The sequence below is a fragment of the Phaseolus vulgaris genome, chromosome 11, assembly GCF_000499845.2.
Source record: "Phaseolus vulgaris cultivar G19833 chromosome 11, P. vulgaris v2.0, whole genome shotgun sequence".
Classification (NCBI taxonomy): domain Eukaryota; kingdom Viridiplantae; phylum Streptophyta; class Magnoliopsida; order Fabales; family Fabaceae; genus Phaseolus; species Phaseolus vulgaris.
The window spans coordinates 4,462,314-4,481,139 of NC_023749.2; the positions used below are offsets into that span (position 1 = coordinate 4,462,314).

Here is an 18,826-nt window from a genome sequence, read left to right on the forward strand (position 1 = left end):
AGTTTTTCTTATATATAGGTTTCAACACGTACAATCTTTGGGGGCCCGCTTACCTGGCCAACTATCGTGACCAAACCACTAAACCGACCTGCTCCGCAGGTGCCGATGTCTGATGCCGATGTCCGAAGTCTAGGCCAGTACAACATACAATCTTTGGGGGTCCACTTACGTGGCCCACTATCGCGACCAGACCATCAAGCCGATGTCTGAAGTTTGGGCCAGTACAAAAGATAACACATATGTATGAAACATTTCCTTAATCATAAGTATTACAGGATAAAACCTTATAGTTAATTACTCTGTTTTCTTTTTCTGTTAAACCATTATAGTTTTTTATTTTATTGTTGGTAGTTGAAGAGTGTAGTTAACTATGAAAAGGATCTTGTAAGGTTGTTTTGGGGCAGACTTAATTTGTAATTTCTTGTATCTTTCTCCTAATTTGATACATAATCGAGTTTTCTATTCTTGTCTATATCCATGTGTCAAATAATGGTCCATATGTATAGGTATCGTAATTTTTTCTATAAATACTTGCACAAAAACGGAAAAAAAAATTATACATTTAATAACAATTAATACTTCTATCATAAGCAACAATAACTATTTGAGGAAAGTACACATTCCTATATAAGAACATTAGAAAAGAAAAAAACTGTAAAAAGTAAATTAAAAATATATAAATAAAATTCTTATTTTTTTTAAGAATATAATAATTAAACGCGCAACATAATCTAATTATGTCATGTCTTGGTATCCGTACCTTATTCCTTCTTCTTCTTACTCTCTTATCAACACCCTCATTGGCATAAACTTTCTTCTCTTTTGCTTTTCTTTTTCAAGTCTGCGGTCATTCCTTCCTCTACAGCTTCAAGAACCGTACAGAGGCAAATGAAGGCTTATACATTGAAAAGGGTTTCAATCCAAGCTCTCACTACGCTAGCTTAACTCGTCAAAGAGATAAATTAAAATGAGCTGAAGTATTTAAAAAGAAAAAAAAAATAGAAATCATTTAAAAAATGGTTAAATTTGCTCTATAACTGTTTATCTATATGTATATTTTTTACCCTTTTTTTCAACTAAATATTTTAATTTTTAATCCATTTCTTACTCTCTTTTTTCACCTACCAAGGTTGTGTTGGAAATGGTAATGGAAACAAGAGGAAAATCAGACCTACACGGTGAATTCAGCTTACAATTTTGTTTTTCAAAACTAAGCTATTGGAGAGGACGGCTTGGCATATGAGAAATTTTGGAAGGTCAAAGCATTACATTCATCACAGTTACTAGCCACAAGAGTGATACAAAATAGAGTGACAATGATGGAGAATTTTAATTTTTTTCATACCTAAAAAAGTTAGTCTATAACAAAAAAATCAGTCTATAACTTTCATTCTAAATTAAATAATTCAAAATTTACCAAGAGATATCCCTTTTCATTGCTTAAATATTAATGACACCAAAGTTTTACATTCCAAATTACTTAGTCCAAAATCCAAAATGTAAAAAAGGTGTAGGGAAAGGGTATGCAAGAACAATGTTATTTTTTTTAAAAAAAAAGTTACTTTAAACTTTTAATATTTGTTAAATTATAATATTATATTTTTTTTCCAATATTATCTTATATATTATTTATTATTTCTGTCATTTTGTTAATACCGATTCTATCATATCATTAAAACTTTAATCTATCTTATTTTCAGAACATAGGTTTATTCAAGTGCCAACTTCATTCCCATATTCTTGACAACATGAAGAAATCCATAGAAAGTAAAGGAAATAATGCAATATTGGGATGCATATGAAGGCATCTTTAGGTACAGATGTATGTAGTGGATTAAAAAGATGGAAAAAGAATCAAAGAGAGGAAAGATGGCAAATGGATTAAAAAGTTACAATTTGGTCGTAAGCTCCAATCTCCACGTAAAAACCGCATAAGCTGGTCTTTGTTGCTTCAAACCAATGTGCGTAGGATGCTAGCCACGCTGCAATTACATGATTAATAGACCAGCATTGCGCAATTGATTCCTTGACCTATCAACATATAAATGAATGATTACACGGATGCGTGTAACTCATACCGGACGTCAGTTTCGCAATAGTATGATGCTCCTGCCAGAAACAAAACATTAGATCTTCCACTGCCCGGTTGTCATCATATGACCTTTTTTCAGCCTTCAAGAGCTGAGGATCCAAAACATGCTCCCCAATCAGTATGGCAATGCAAGTAGTAGGAGCTAAAAGTTATACTACACTGCTTAAACCAGGAGTGAAGGCATGGTAATCCTTTTTCATCTCCCACGAGACCAGCTATGAGCCTGGGACTGCACTGTGGGATGGTAGATGAAAGCCCACATGCAAAGTGAAAAATAGTAACTCTGCCTGGACAAAAGCTGAAATCAAAGGGACGGCAGAAGTTAACAGTTTGGCCCTGGATTGTGATCAATGAAATACTTCAACAAATGGCCAGATTAATGGGACCTGCAAAAACTTTGTTCTGGTGGTTTCCTGCATCACCAGAAAAAAAATAGCTGGCCCAAGAACCTATTCCTCGTCATGGTCAACTCAACAAGGCTTGAGGCCAATTCTTGCACAATATTGGGAATGGGAGTTAAGATGCTCCAGTCTGAGGAACCTCTGGAAGCCTCAGATCCATGGTGTCCAACCTTCGTACATGTTGCATAGATTATCTACACTAGTGGCTTGCTTTAGTAGATAATCTACTTGCTCTGCAATATCAATTTCTCTGAAATCCAAAGAAGGCCCAACATTAATAAAAAATTCAGTAGAAGATTTTGTGATTGCGAAAATACCCCTACTTACCTGCTTTCAGAGATATCTCGACCATCAATTTTCATCTCAACCCGCCTCAATACAGACAAGGCATAAGCATTTTTACCTAGCATAAAGTGAAAAAAACAAATGAGAAAATGGCATGTCAATTCCTTTTACATTCGTAACACTTTCACACATAAGAAATTAGTGAGGTACTAGTAGGCTTAAGAGATTATTTGCTGTTTTTGCTTCTTTGCTTCATACAACGAAAGCTGCTTCTGTTTCTTTTTTAAAAAAACTACAGTTCGTGAATATCATTAGATACCAAAATGCAATCTCCATAACTTGTTCTAGATAGTCAATGCAAAATGAGATACATGATACTCGAAACCTTGGTCCACAGTCAAATTTAAACTTTATAGATAATTTAAACTGTGATAAAGACAAGATCTGACATTAAGTCAGTCTCTTCGAAAACGAGCAAGGAAATGAAAGGAAAAAGAGATCATAAAACCACACTTTCTCCTTACTTTTTACATTTAAAAGGAGAAAAAACTCATAAAGTAAGATCAAATGAAAGAAAAAGAACTATCTACTCAATGGCTTATTACAACTTCTTGCTAACTTAATTTTCCGCACAAAATAATCGTGTAGTCATTATACTGAAGGCAAGCAGAGTTCATTTATATCCATTAGGACAGTATATTTTTTATTAGAATTGGGTAACATTAATTTTATAAGGTCCATATTATGTGTTTCTTTATAGTAGGACACAACTGGAGGGGATTAAAAATCTGAATAAAAAACTGGTTATTTATTTTACTAATATGGGATTAGTATATTAAATAAGCAGCGATACAAAAAAATTAGTACATAAAGATTTTGTACATACCCCTTCCGACACGAGTATTGGCATTTATGTTCTGATCACGATGTTCTGCAGCATTTTTAACTTCTTTTGCAGAAAGGGGTTCTTCTGCTGAATCAAATTTGTCTAAGTTCTCATTTGTTGGATTTTGGGAGTTAGCAGGGATGGCAACAGTTTTATCACCTAGTAAAGCTATAGCTTCAGGATGCTCGGAGGCCTCATTGATTGACTTCACAGAACCAGCACCATTAAGATCAGTTTCTTCAGGGGAAGATTGTGACACCCCAAAAGGTGAGATTTCTTCTACTTCAGTTTGAGACAATAGGGCGGTCTGCATATGACCTATGGGGTTTCTACTTCCAGACCCCTGCGAAAGCAGGTCTTTATTTCCTGCTGAATCATTCAAGCTATCAGGAAGACTAACTTCGGCTGATGAGGTGTCAGATCCGGAGCTAGTACAGCAGATGCTATCTGGTGGAGATACCCATCCCTTGTCCTCCAAACTAAGTCGAGAAAATCCAATGAAATCATCCATTTTATCATCTTCAGACCTAGAGAGACCCTCCCCTTCTTTACCATCAAATTCAACAGCATCACCACCCCCAACATCTGATCTTGACAAAGTAGTATCCACTGATTTTACTTCCTGACTTTCTCCAATTCCTTCAAGCGCCTGAAAACAGGGAATATGGATCTGTCAAACTAAAAAAAAATAAAAAATCCTTGGCCAGTCAAAAGATTTGACTGAGGCAGTGGCTATTTATATACACACATATAGACCAAGGTTATCAATGGGTGAATATGGTGAAAGGACAATGTTCCACCATATGATAGATATATAGATAACTAGAAACTACACACACACACACACACATATATATATTTAGAGAGAGAGAACAATAATAGCTTGAAACTGTCAAATTACTTTGTGCAGGTTGCCAGCATGGACATTAGCAGTTCTTGCTAGCCTAGTCAACAATGAATAAAGTCCCTTCACAGCTAACATCAGAGAGGGTACCAAGGGCTTAAAGGTCTGACAAGCCTCCCTGATTCTTAAACAATATGATTGATATATAGCTTGTCCATGGATGTGTGATATTTCCTTCTTGGTCTCACTTTCCCTATCTATTGCATCAGCCATAGCAGCTACATCCTTAGTCAGCACCGATTCAAGTGGAAAAAGGATGGCATTTGCCTACCAAAAACAAGAATCAACCAAAGTACAAAACTGATGTTAGGGAAGCTTAATATCAGGAAATATAGAATTGACAGCTAAGGCAAAGCCTAAAGGTCAATATTTTACAAACTGAGATACAAGGGTTAAATAAACCTTTGAAAGGCCTTCCATAAGAGAAAGGTGGATAGCAGCTGCCTCTTTCCCCAGATTGTAAACATCATGAATATCTTCAGTTATTGCTAAAACCTACAAATGCGAAGCAACATTTGGTTGCAAAAAAAATTAGGAAGAGGACAAAATGGTAATTAATGGAACACAGTAAATTATTTGTATATATGTAGATTATTTGTAATAATTTTTTGTGACAGTAATCAAATATTTAGACTAAGCAACAGTAGATCTGGTGATGAGGAAGAGGAACATAACCCTTATTCAAATGCATAGTAATCCTTTTATGAATTGGGATTATTTTGGGAGAGGGAGGGGTTAGTAATTTACCATTACTTCGTTAACAAGTTGGGTCTAACTATTTCAGGATTGCTAAAAATGATTCATGGAGCCAAAAGATTTTGAAAGAATTTGATCAAATTACATTATGTTATTTGATCTGTTAACAGCTTGGGTCATGTTAAGATTATAATTTAATAATCAGGTGCAAAGCATAATTTCATTAATCTAAAATCCTTTTGCATACTTACAAATTACCAGTTCCAAACTTATCTCTGTATAACCATGTTGTGCACAAGGCATTGGGACAGTTCCAAACTTATGACATTGATGAACTGGTAATTTGTAACCATGTTAACATTATACTTTGCATTAACATATGACAATGATGAAATTTGGACACTACCTCTTCAAGCATAGAACCACTTTCTGAAGTTAGAGTAGTATGGATCCTTGAAATCCGAACAAAAGCAGACAGTGCAACACTAGCCTCATATGCACAGTCCCTCATTGAAAGAACCGTGTTTTGTAAATCACCTACGGAAAAGGTAAAGAACGTAAATTCAACACATTTAACCACAATGTTGAAACATCAACAGAGAAAGAAATCATGCAAATGCATGTGTGCAATTCAATATGTACATGAACAATGACCCAGATAACAAGCTCTACCTGAAGCAGACTTTGCTTTTAGAGAGGCAATGCAGAGTTCATTGGTAGCAGTATATAATCCATTGGAAGCAGCTTCAACAGTGCATTGTGCAAGCTTCCACTCTTGTTCAGTACCTATCAGAAGAAAAGGAGAGTACATGTTCCCTTAATGCAGACGTTCAACTACAGGGGAAATTCAACAACAGAGGAAAATAGCAAACTCACGTGAATAAGAATGGAAAGTAGCATCTAATCTTGTTAGTGCATTCAAGTAGACTTGCTGCCATGTCTTGGCATCAACACTACTCCTGAAGGGGTAAGGTTGGTCAGGTATATGCAAATACCCATCTCTTGATGCTTCAAACTCTAACACTGACACACACAGCTTCACAATGTCAGATGCCTTTTCTCTGGATTCCCATAAAATCTGCCTCCGAGTCTTAATATGTTCATGGAACTCAGGAGGAATTCCTGAATTTTTAGTTGAAGTATTTCCGGAATTACTGGAATTTCCACAAGCCCAAGCCATTGCTCTCTCAAGCTGTCCTTCAGCTATAAGAGAATTTCTTTCACAAGACTGAAGACAATCCATTGATGTCGTGATTTTTGACACAGCAGATTGTACATTGTCCAGTAATTTAGATCGGCTGAGATTTAAAATGATTGTATACAAGCTGTCATCAGTATCTAGATACTTCTCAAATCTGATTCTTCTGTTATATGTTGGGTTCAAACTAGCATCATGCATCCATTCCATCTGAACTACCTCAAGGGCAGTTTTTCGAAGAGCTTCTTTCAACTCATTCACTTGTTTTTTCATGAGAGAAGCAGCTGATTTTGCTGCTCTAGCAGTTTCATGTGCATTACAATATTCTTCAAGCATAAGTAAAACTTTTTTCACAGCCCCATCCTTCTTCCCCTGGTCTAAAGCAAGTTCCTTTGATGACTCTGTAAGTTGCTTCAAGTACTCATTTTCTTTATCTAAACAAGTCAACAAACAAGGAGCAACTCTTTCTTTCAAATAGTGACCAATGTGTTTCTGAAGTTGGATTTCAAGCTTTTTCTTCATAAAATTGAGTGATTGGTCAAAGCCTAGATTTTGCTCAACTGATGAAGCTACATCATGAATGCATGCATCAAGAAAAGAATCTATGACTCCTATTTTCCAAATAAAAAAGGAATGATTATCCAATAGACCTCCAACTTTCCAGACATACTCAGATATAGAATTCCCAGAGTTTATCAAATCTGTCAGAGTATGAAATTTACTTGTGGGCATGCCAACTGAACCATCAGCCGAAGACAGCACAATATCAATGGATTCTAGTTCCAGGAAAGGCTTAACAAGTGAAGCCAATAGTGCTTTGCTTCTCAAAATGTGTAGCTCCCTTTCTTCTTCCACCCGAACAAGAGATTGAAATTGACAATTCACAGAAACCAAGGCATTTTTAATGTCTGTTTCTCTCTTAATAAGAGAAGAAGTCCTTACATCCCTTTGATTCCAAGTTTGATGAAGTTGGTCCAGTTGTGCTCTACAAGCTTCCTCTTGGGATGCAAGTTCCTCTGCCTCTTCCCATGAAAGATGATCTCTGCCCTTAACTGCAGCTTCTTCAAGGGCCAGCTGCTGCTCAGTAATAAGACCAACCTTAACAAAATAATTCTGTTCAAGTTCAATCAGTGCTGCTCTCTCCATTTCAACCTCCACAAGCTTCTCCAGTGCAGTTTCTATAGACCCCCGGACTTGTGAGATCAATCCAAATGCATCCATAACCTCTGAATTTAATGAAACAGCAGCTCGTATTACATCTGGCAGAACAACTTCTGTCATTTGACTAACCAATCCCTTGCAGGAAATCAAAATGTTTTTGAAAATGGAAACCCAATTACTTTCAGAAGAAATCTTCGAACGAACTTTGTTAATATCAACAGAAGGGATGTCCTTTCCAATATATTGACATAGATCATGAACAAATTCTGTCACAAGATTACATTTTTCTACCTGTTCTTCAAACTCAGCAAAAATAGTTCCAGAATCACTCTGCAACATATGGTATTGATTTCTTCTTCCGGATGTATCATTATATATATTTAATATTTTTTGTTTAACCTCATTATAAAGTGAACTCATGGCAATATTCAGAATTGTTAATGCCTTCTCTCTCTCCTCTTCTAGCTCACCTAAAGGTCTAACATTGTTCATTCCGCTGTCATATTTAGATTGAACAGAAGATATTCCAACTTCCTTCCTTAAAAGACCAATGGACTGCATGAATTTCATAAAAGCATATAAAAGACGATCCTTGGTTTTTGATTCTGATTCAGAGCCAATAGAACTCTCTATTTCAGCACACTCTTTTTCTAATTTTTCTATTTCAACTGCATACTTCTCCACTCTGAAACAGAGATCATCATGACTGCATTTGATAGAATCACTGTTATCTACATGAAACTTTGCAATAAGTTCAGAAGCCTGTCTTCTGGCAAGAGAGAGGATATCTGATGACAGAGCATTGATAGATAGTTGTAGAACTTGTGCCCAGTTATGCACTGCACTGGTTGAAAGGTAATTTAATGGTAGAATTCTTTGCAGAGCCAAGGAGTATGCTTGCAAAGAAGCTGTGGCAGAAGTTAGTCCATCACCCAACTCAGCTATGAATTGAGAAACTTCCCTATCTATATCATGACATTGTGCTTGTGTTGGCTCAGGAACAACAGTTAGTGGAACCCCTGCTACAATGACTGCAGATGTAAGAGATACGACTGCTTCCATGTTATTCAGATTAAAAGAAGCATTTATTTCTGGGATTAAGTTGCACCGTAAAGCATCAAGAATCCTTCCATGCTGCTCAGCCCAAGTCATTGCCTCCTGAGCTTTCTCGGCAACCATGGCCTTTGCTTGGGCGAATTCCCGAGCCTGAATTTCAAAAGAAGCTCGAATTTTCTCTGAATTACTGGTTGCTTCAGCAACAATTGATTTTGCAGATGTCTCATGCAATATAAGGCTTGACCTCTCCTGGTCAGCTCGACAGTACAGACTAGAGGCAAGCTCATATTGATTTAGAACGTCACCAAACCTCTGGTACATACTTCTCAAAGTTAATTCAAATTTAAAAAATTGTGGATTGAGAAAAAAAATTAAACAAAGCCACAATTTTAATGTAGCCAAAAGATTTCATGGCATTGATTTCATCATTACCTCAAGTGCTGATTCAACAGCTGGCAAACTAGTCAATAATTGATCATGGTGTTCCTATTCACAGATTTAAGGAAGAAAAAATATCAGTTATTAGTCAAGTTAAATAGATTTCAAGTAAATATATAAACATGTAGCTATACTGTATGACAAATTTTCACACGCTGGATTTTCTAATTGAAGGTTACAAATTCTTAGATATTTCTATCCATGTCATGGGCTTAGCCCATATTTTTTCTCTATATAAACATTACCTTATGTGCTCACTGGACTTAAGAGATTTATCTTATTTTTCTTTTCCTTTATTTTAATATGGTATCTAGAGTTAGGGTAAAATCCCTGACTTCCCGGTGAACCCACTGCACGCCGGAGTTTAATACAAAATCAAGAATGCAAAATTGATTTAAAATACATCATGCAAATTCTAAAATGTCTTGTGTAATATCCATAATCTACACAAATGCTTGAAACACAATTATTTATGTGCCTGCACACATTTGTTTTAACGCATCTGAACCAAATATAAACCACATAAAGGTTTGAACACTGCTTATCTAGTTATGTCAGACACCAATACTTGCTTGGGTAGAATTATGTTCTGTACATACCTGTAAGGGAACCCGAATTTCCTGTACTCGAGATGCAAATAGACTCAAGCTGACAGCCAACTCCATACCTTTCCTTTCTTCACCACCAATTGCAGCTTCATCATGAAAATCACCACGTGTCCATTCCACAAGTGGATCCCAAACAAATACTTCCAATAACATCAAAAGCATGTCTTTGTTCTTCCTTAGAACACCAATAACTGTCTCACAGTTTGATCTGAAGCTACCCTCTATTCCAGTCAGCCCTAAAGCTGCTTCAATCATTTGGGTCAAACGGAAAGGAACAATCTCTGGAATTTTTAGTCTTTGTCCCTTGTCAAAACACACATTGTAATCAATGTGTACAATATCCCCATTACAAAAATCTATAAGAATGTTGTCTAAATGTCTGTCTCCCAGTCCCAAAACATGACCAACCATACTCATTGCCGCAACACTTCCTGTATACCTACAATTGAAGATGATGACGATGACATTATAATAATAGTAAAGCTAATTGTAGTATCAAATCTATCATAAATTTTTGCCTTAACAAGGTCATGTCAAACTTCTTAACTCCATTAGAAAATGAAGGAGCAAAAGCCTAGGATAAGTAAGTATATAATGAAAGAACTAAACCCTTCACAACATTGATATAACTACACTTACTGTTTTAATGCTTTGTTTGGTAGAGAGAGGAGAGAAATAGTTTGAATGGAAATAAAGGAGAAATGAAGTAGAAATTAGAGGTGTTTGATTGAAAAGAAATAGAGATGAGATGAGGAGAGAAATAGAGAGATGAGTATTATGAATACATAAGAAATAGTATAGTGGGTCGTACCATTTTTTAAAATTATTTCTCCTCTTTTCCTCTCCCATTAAACATACAACATTAATTTATGCTCTCCTATTCTCTCAACCAAACAAGGTGTAAATGGAGAACCAAGTTCATGGTTAGTGTCACATCTATTCCTGTAGATATAGATAGTAAAATAAATCCCCAAAAGTCAAATCCATATTCAGGAAAATACCTTTAACCATTGAATTTAATTATAAATGGCACAACCACAAAATGCACCAGAAAGGTTCAGAAGTTCTTTTAATGTACCTCTTCAATTTTGAGCTGAAAGCTTTATATCCTTCACTAGCACACCATAGCTCCTGGTAAAGAAGATGCCTAGGCACCTCCTTCATGAGATCAAGAAGAACTTTACATTTGACTTCTTGAGGCCAGTCCCTTCGGGAAATCACCCTCTTGATGCCTTTCTCTTTAAGTGCAGGTATGATCTTCCCGTAAAACATATCACTGGGTCGGGGAACAGGTGGAGGAGCTGAGGATTTTGTATTTGCAGAGCCCAATGCCAAGAACTGTGCTAGCTGGACACGGGTTTGCCAAGATTTAAATACACTGTAAATACTTACTACATTGCCCACCCACTGGATTAGGCCAGCCTGACCACTGATTGGAGTCACAGAATAATAGCGAATGCTAAGAGAATTGCTACATGCAGAAGATGAAGAATGCAGAAAACCATTTATAGCCTGCAATAATTGCATGATTCTAGCATCAAGGCGCAAATCTTCTCGTCCTTTCAGGAGATATGTGTACTTCTGACCATCTGAACCAAGTATACCTAGTTTCTTAGGCTTTGTCTTTGTTGATAAGATGGTAACTTGCTCATGAAAAGAAGCAATTGTGACAACCCCTTGCAGATCAGTTGTTTTGTCAGAGTCAGGTACATGCATTTGTTTCTCAAGACCTGGCATTGGAACATCTGAGGATGATAACAAAGCCAAATGTGGCGCAACTTCTCCCAATGAAACTGAAGACTTCCTCTGATAAGAGGCCAAGGATGCAGCAATACTATCAAAAGGTCGCCACACATCACCTATAGCCGCAGAAGATGCTGGAGGAATTTTAAAGGATACTATGGCTGATTTTAGTTGGTCTTTATACTCTTCCTGGAACCAAGATTCATGAGGAGTCTCAGGTTTTCGAGACGTTGAAGCTAATCGACGCTCCAAAGCCACAACTATTGGAGCCATCATTGCAGAATATCGAGCAGAATTTATCTTGTTCTTCTCATTCTGACTAAGTGTTACATTTTCTGCAATTCTTGCTGCCTCTTCTTTCAGCAAATTTATCCGTCTCATTACATCTGCAACAAAATATGGTTAGCCATATTTCTCTTACCTAATTATGCAATAAAAAGAAATCTCATGTACCTTCCTCAAACACCAAAAAAAGAGTCATCAATTATCCAATGCAATTCAATGAAATGGATCTCATGATCAACAAAATATTGGAAAAAATCAGTAAGCAACCTGTGTGAAGATCCTGCAGAGTACTCAGCCATAGCTCCTCCCAGAGAACAGTAACATTTCCAAGTTCATTTATCATCAGCTGAACATCCTGAACCAATCCGGGGTAAAGTTCTCTCTGCATGGAACAGGTAAATTTTAATCATCCTATTTGCTACTCCAAACAAGCAAGTTAACAAAAGGTCAGTATAAAAGCAATAACAACAATATAACTGTTAGTCAAATCCACGAGCACATCACATCATGTCTTGATAAATATGCCCAGCCAAACTAATGAGTAGTCATCAGGATGTTTATTATGCCGAAAACAAGATCAGTATGTATTTATCCACCCAAAGTATATCATAGACATTAGAATTGGAACTACTAAATCCCTGAAAAAGATTAATTGACCAGTGACCACACTTCACTGTCTTAAAACACAGACGTGACAATTGTCATGTTGTGAGAATTTTGATGCCTAATTATCCACATGATGTTGTGAGAATTTTGATGCCTAATTATCCACATGATGTTGTGAGAATTTTGATGCCTAATTATCCACATGATGTTGAGAGAATACTTGAGGTAAAAAGAATATATAAGCTACAAATGCACACAGAAATTTTCATATTACCAGATAACCCAGCACATGATGAAGCTCTTCTGAAGGTTTCTCTTCATATGCATTAACATCAACTAGTGTTGGGTACACTATAGAATATGGAGATTGTTTCGCCAGCAGTGTTAGTAAACCCTCCAACTGCTTTCGAATCACCTGTTCAGGATGTGAACTTATACGTGCAAACAGTTGAGGCGTAACCTCCTACAAAGACAATTCCAGTAATATATCAGTTAACTATCCTCCTCGTGAAACAGAAAGAAGTTAAAGTAAAAACCTGAGATCTAGCATGCAACCTGCCATGGCAACAAAGGAACAACCAGAAGAGCAGATTCAAGAGTATCTTTCAATTCCACACCATAATTGAGAAGTATATGCAATATATACAATGTAGCCTTCAGGGTGTAGCTGCCAGTTTTTTGCTTCAAAGGCTCATATTCGGAACCAGGCACCTGACTATGGGAAATACGGGAAGATGAATAAGAAAGATATTGTATGTAACCATGAGCAGCATGTCCAAACAGGGATACTCTCCTCCTCCTCAAAGACCACCAAATATCAACAAAATCATCCAATGCAGAACTTATGTCAGATTCTCCAAGCCCAAATTTTGTGCTTGACAAACAAATTCTCAACTGAGAAGATACAATGTCTGAAAGACATTCACCACCCGAGTTTTCTGCACCTGATGCCCCTGCAGCAGTTTCTATAATATTCACTATATTCCAAACCAATTTCTGCAGAGGACTGTCACTAATTGAGAGCTCTGCAGAATCAAGCCAAGAGCTTCGCTCATCCTGTTCATCTGTAAAACCTTTCATATCAATATTGTCCTGAAAAAGACACAAAACCAATGACTTAATTCTTTGCACCTCGTCCTTAGTCAACTTAAATCTGTCAGGTAGAATTTCTGGAACAAGTAAGGAAGAAAACGAGCATGAATGGAGGATATTTTCACTCTGAACATGGAGTGAGTCTCTTGCTTGCTTAAAGCACCAAGAAGCATAAGAAATCCATGACTTGCCCATGGTGGGGCAAATACGAGAAGACATTTTTGTTGTTGTACCAACAATTTCCTCAATAATAGAACCCAAATTTGATTTACAACTTATGTTTTCTTTGCTGCCATCTTTGCCTAGTGGACATGATTCGGCCAAATCAAAATCTTCTGGCATCTTGAGAACAATACCCTCTGGACTCCATTCTGAATAATCTCGTGTCAGCCAATCTGAGAGTTTCAAGCATGCTTTGGCCTTCAGAATCCTCTCTTCAACATCAGATATTATAGATGGTTTTGAAGAAACCACGAAAGGACGCAAAAATGACCAAAGGTTTGTGAAAGCGTCTTCAAACTTGTTTTCAGCATACTGTAGTAAAATGCTCTCATAATGCAAGTTTAAAACCAGAATATTTCGATGTCTCTCCTCGGGGCAAGCAAATACATAATCTTTCATGTAGTTGTTTAGACGATTTGCTAACAAAAAATTATTTTGCTTGCGAGCTAAATTATGCAAATTCATGCAGAATTTTAAAGTAACTGGAGAACTTGGGGAAATGGTTTTATAAACCCGAAGAACTTTCAACCATGGATTACAATCTTGACGGATTTTACTAATGGAAGATGGCAATGATTCAAGAGAACTTAGTATTGATGGTAGTTGTTTGGCCTTCTCATGAGTTGTTTTAAGCTTGCAATTCTCTTCTACTAGGAAAATGCAGTGCAATTGAATTGCGAGAGGTGTTGCTTCAGCTAAGCCATCAAGTGACAGAACAGAAAGTGGTTCTTCCAACATTGATCTAGCTTTCTGCAGATCATGCAGTACCTTCTCACTTTTTTCCTCCTTCTGAAAGAGTAAAGATTGCAGAAGCATCTGCTCACTCCGTTGCAAGGCTATTTTTGGATCAAGGGTAAGCTCACTATTGCTTTTAGGTGTCAAATCAAGGCTTGACCATGCAGCCTGATAATCACCCTCATCAAAACGTGCTAATGCATGAATTGCATTAACTTCATTGCCAGCCATTGTCAGAGCACCAGAATAACTTCGACCAGTATGTTTAGCACGAAGCAGTTGTAATTCTAACAGCCAGGTTTCAAGAGATCTCCAATCAGATACAGACGTATAACTCTCAATTATGCGTGCTATGACAAACTGTATACCATCAGAACCGAGGGAGCTAAGTGACTCTTCAGTCTGTAGCAAGTGTGTAAAGTGAGCTGCAGCATTTTCATACTCACCTCTTGCCTGATATATAAGCCCAGTTATCCAAGAAAGTGGTCCAACATTTCCACCCTCACCGAAGGACTGGTTTTCATCGCCAAGTAAGGAGAAGGTAATGGAAACCCATTTTTGTAGGCCAATCAAAGAATCTGGATCAGAACTCTTGCAAAGAGCAAGTGAAACATGCCTTAAAACTTTTAAGACATCTCCTCTATACCTTCCTCGGATATTGTGGAGGTTATCAGTTACCTGAGTCCTAGATTTTTCCTTCAAAGCTGACACCGAAAGATTCTTGAGCTCCTGCAAACGCAGTGTACAGTACTGAATAACAGCATCATTACAATGTACAGCCAATCCGGCATTCATCATTGGCTCACAAATACGAGAAAACCAATCCTCACATACTTTTTTGTTTGCCCGAAAAAATAAAGTACTCTGACGAGTAGCAGGTGGTAAAATGACAGACCCCTCATATGCATTATATACATTTTTCTTTAGAGCCTCAACAAAATCCAACAATAATCTCATTGGTAGCAAGTGAGCACCAGAAGACCCTATCATACTTAAGTTTCCATCACTTTGCTCATTATCAAGTTGCAAAAGGTGTGCAATGTCCAAAAGCATTCGTTCAAGAGCAGCAAATGTTTGGGTGGGGCCACCGAGGTTAGTCCGCAGTCTTGTAGCAATACAGTAACGAGCTGCTTCTTGTACAGCCCACCAGGCACCAGCTAAATTATTGACAGAACAGATTTTTTCAAGTATGTCTTCATCCACTCGTATATCCAACCACGGAGAATTAGCACCAAAAATTCCTGTTTCTTCAGGCAGACTTAAAATAGCATCCCTTGAACTCTGGCAACTATGAATGAGCCGCTGGATCCAAGAAGAAAGAGGTACCTTCCATCTTTGTGAAATGTAACTTAAAATCGACACAAGATGTTGGGAGTGCAGTTGCAGTGGCAACTGCTTCAGGGCAAATAATTGTTTCCAATGTATCTTAGAACTGTCGCCTAACACAGGGTCAACAGGCCTAAATCTTCCATAATCATAGAGACCACATGTATATATAGTAGTAGGCAAAATATAGGCAAGAAGTCTTACATATGCATCCCGTATTTCTATAGTTGGATCCCCAAGTTTCTCCAGTATGACTTCAGCTAAGGGATAAAAACACACAGGATGCAAAAGTTTTGCTTGCATAAACATCTCCAAAGTTAATGCAACTTGTGACCTCACTTCCTGTTCCCTATCAAATGTACCACCTAAAAGTGAAAAAACTAAGTTCATGATTACACCAGCATACTCACACGCTTCGTAGGAAAAACCACTCATCCTTGAGATCTTGTTAATAGCCATTACACTCTCACAGAACTTTTGTCCCCAATCTAGAACAACTAATTTAATTGCCAGAGGAGAAGAAACTTGAAAGGCTTTTACAACGAGCTTGCTATACTTCTCCAAATGCTCAGTAATCACAGCCAAAATCTCATTACTGAATTGATCATCACTGTCCTCCTTTTCAGTTGGAAACTCAACAAAAGTGTTCTCACAATTCTGTTCTCTCACGGAACACTTAATTAAGAACTCAACTGAATTTAGCCGCTCCAATGTCTTAAGAACGGTTATCTGCAGCTCCATGAAAACCTGGATAGGTAATTCAAAAGGATTCAACTGTTTTATTATAAATGACACCAACTTTTCTGACCTCCTAAGACACAACAAAGCAACATCCTTTTGTCCAATCAAACTATTGTCCCCACCCATGGGAACACACGCTAATAGTACTTTCAAATCAAACTTGATTAATGCCAATAATTCAGCTTTTGAAAATGTTTTAGTATCTACAACACAATTAAATTCATCTGAATGATCAGTGTTGTTTCCTATTAAACTCTTCAACAGCTCCAGTTCCTCAATCAACGAGGTGACTGCTTCATCAACGACTTCTGTATTCTCATGCTGAAGCAAAAAAACGTAAGTAGCTGCAGAACTCCCTGTCACCAAATGATTTGGGTGCAACCGCAGCTGTGAGATCGATGCATCAAACTTCAATAACTTCTTCACGGACAATGGAAGGAGGCCAAGCTTTTGCAACGACAACAACTGAAGATTAGTCTTCAGAACCCCATGAACTTGGAAAGAGCTAATCTTCTTAAACCCTGGCCGCTGCACTGTCACTCCAAACTCCAAACTCTGAAACAAAATATCAACAGCAAGAGGATAAAAACTTGAAAACCGCTCCTGCAAAATCTCAGCCAAAAGAGTCAAACACTTCCACGAATCTTCAATCCACTCAGACCACCCAAATTTCTGCCCAATCATAGACAAACACCGCAGCAATCTTGGCAGCAGGGCGCTAAGCGGCTCGCATATCTGTTCAAGCAGGTTCATCTCCAGTAATCCCGAGGCAGTGGACTGCAGAATAGTGGAAAAACAAGAAAGCAGAGCAAGAAGCCGCCGAAACTGCTGCGGCGTGCCCGGAGTTCCATCATGAAGCAAAACCTCCATGTCCCCCAGGAACTTAGTGAGCAATCTCAAGGACATGGGAAGACTGCCAACCCAATGCTTCTGAAACTGCAAGAAGCTATCCAAAATAACACGCCTATCCGATTGAGCTAAATCCGGCATCAACGCCCAACCGAGAAGCAAGTCAACAATGTCAGGGAAATGAGGCTGAAAGCACCTCAAAAACTTCAACGATATCAAAGTAATAACACCAATAAGCCTGTGTAACAGGGCCAGAGAGGTTCTCTCATCCTCAAGCAACACCTGACAGGCTTTCAGGATAGGCAAAGTGTATCTGTCGGTTCCACCAACGTTGAGGAACTCGCGGAGGCCTTCGAGCGCGAGTTCCTTAGTGCCATCGACAGCGACGGCCGTGCTGAGAGACGGCAACGCCCAGCCAATAAAGCGGTCGACGAGCATAAGGAGGTTTTGTCTTCCGTTGGAGGCGACGGGAATTGAAGTGGCCACGGCGCAGAGCGCACCGTAGGCTGTGACCGCAGCCTGCCGCACCTCGTAGCATCTGCAGGAGAATCGAAGTTAGTTGAAAAAGGAAGATTAGTATGAGTGGAGTGATGTTGAAATTAGGTCAAAAACGGAGTGAGGTGAAATGAGTTAGTTACTTGTCGGAGAGGAGTTGGGAGAAGGCCTGTGCGAGGAAAGTGGCGGAGTGAGAGAGGAGGAGGGAGTTGTGAGGGTGGAGGATGGCGCGGTGGAGGGAGTGGATCGCAGCGAGGCGAGGGGAGGGGTCGTCGTCGGAATTGTCCTTGGGGAGGGCCGCGGAGACGAGTGCAGCGAGGTGTTGGTGGTGGTGTTGTTGGTGAATTCCTTGCATCACTGCGTTTCATTGCTCGCTGCTTCCCATGTTCACCAAGGAACCATACTAATACCTTTCTGTCTTCCATTTCTTCTCCTCAATTTTGTTTTTCTTTTAATTGTTAAGCCATAAGACGATAAATGTTTGCAAAAATCAAATTAAACAAATTTAATATTTTATTCAATATTTAGAATTTTCAATTACTCCATCACTGTATTGCCATTTTTGCGATTAATTATTGGTTTATTACGGTTTGAAATAAAAACATGTTTGTGTAACTGACTTTTTTTATCTATATATTTAGCCACTAATTACATCTGTATTAATATAATAATATAATAATTATATATTTATATATTTATATGTATAGGAGATTTCTCATTATAATTTTTTTTTTTATACACCATTTTTTTTCTCTATTTTACCTCTATTTAATATATCTCATTTTATTAATATAATAGAGTATTTTTTCATTTTATATAAATTATTTAAAAAATAAAATGATTTTTTTAATTTTTAAATTAATATTAATGTACAATTTTTATATTCAGACACTTCTCTAAAATGACGTATCCGTGTCGGACACACGTATCGGTGTTGACATTTGTAGGACACCTATGCGTGAAGTGTTCAATTCAAAAAATATTTGTTGAATTTTTTAAAATTCTAA

General features: G+C 37.6%; 1 protein-coding gene across 2 annotated transcripts; it reads right to left on the minus strand.

Annotated features, from left to right (window-relative positions):
- Positions 1–1,708: 1,708 nt before the first annotated feature.
- Positions 1,709–18,262, minus strand: LOC137811470 (uncharacterized). Of its 2 annotated transcripts, XR_011081089.1 has the most exons (16): positions 17,963–18,262; positions 12,915–17,862; positions 12,634–12,822; positions 12,021–12,135; positions 10,804–11,854; positions 9,717–10,164; positions 9,112–9,165; positions 6,141–8,991; positions 5,937–6,050; positions 5,671–5,801; positions 4,971–5,063; positions 4,566–4,835; positions 3,665–4,313; positions 2,821–2,896; positions 2,479–2,743; positions 1,709–2,390 (listed from the first exon to the last, which is right to left on the minus strand). XR_011081089.1 is itself a non-coding variant. In XM_068613247.1 (15 exons), the coding sequence occupies exons 1-15, from the start codon at positions 18,172–18,174 to the stop codon at positions 2,644–2,646; spliced, it is 11,301 nt and encodes a 3,766-aa protein (XP_068469348.1). In that variant the 5' UTR covers positions 18,175–18,262; the 3' UTR covers positions 1,709–2,643. The 2 variants fall into 2 exon arrangements, 1 of the variants encoding a protein (XP_068469348.1); XM_068613247.1 differs by having other exon boundaries at positions 1,709–2,743.
- Positions 18,263–18,826: the final 564 nt, after the last annotated feature.

Bases quoted from the DNA above. Each gene is read 5' to 3' on its own strand.
- LOC137811470 (XM_068613247.1), bottom strand. From the start codon at position 18,174: ATGCAAGGAATTCACCAACAACACCACCACCAACACCTCGCTGCACTC. The intron at 17,863-17,962 runs GTAACTAACTCA...ATTCTCCTGCAG, and splicing joins TCCCAACTCCTCTCCGACAA to ATGCTACGAGGTGCGGCAGG. The intron at 9,166-9,716 runs GTATGTACAGAA...ATCTGTGAATAG, and splicing joins AAATTCGGGTTCCCTTACAG to GAACACCATGATCAATTATT.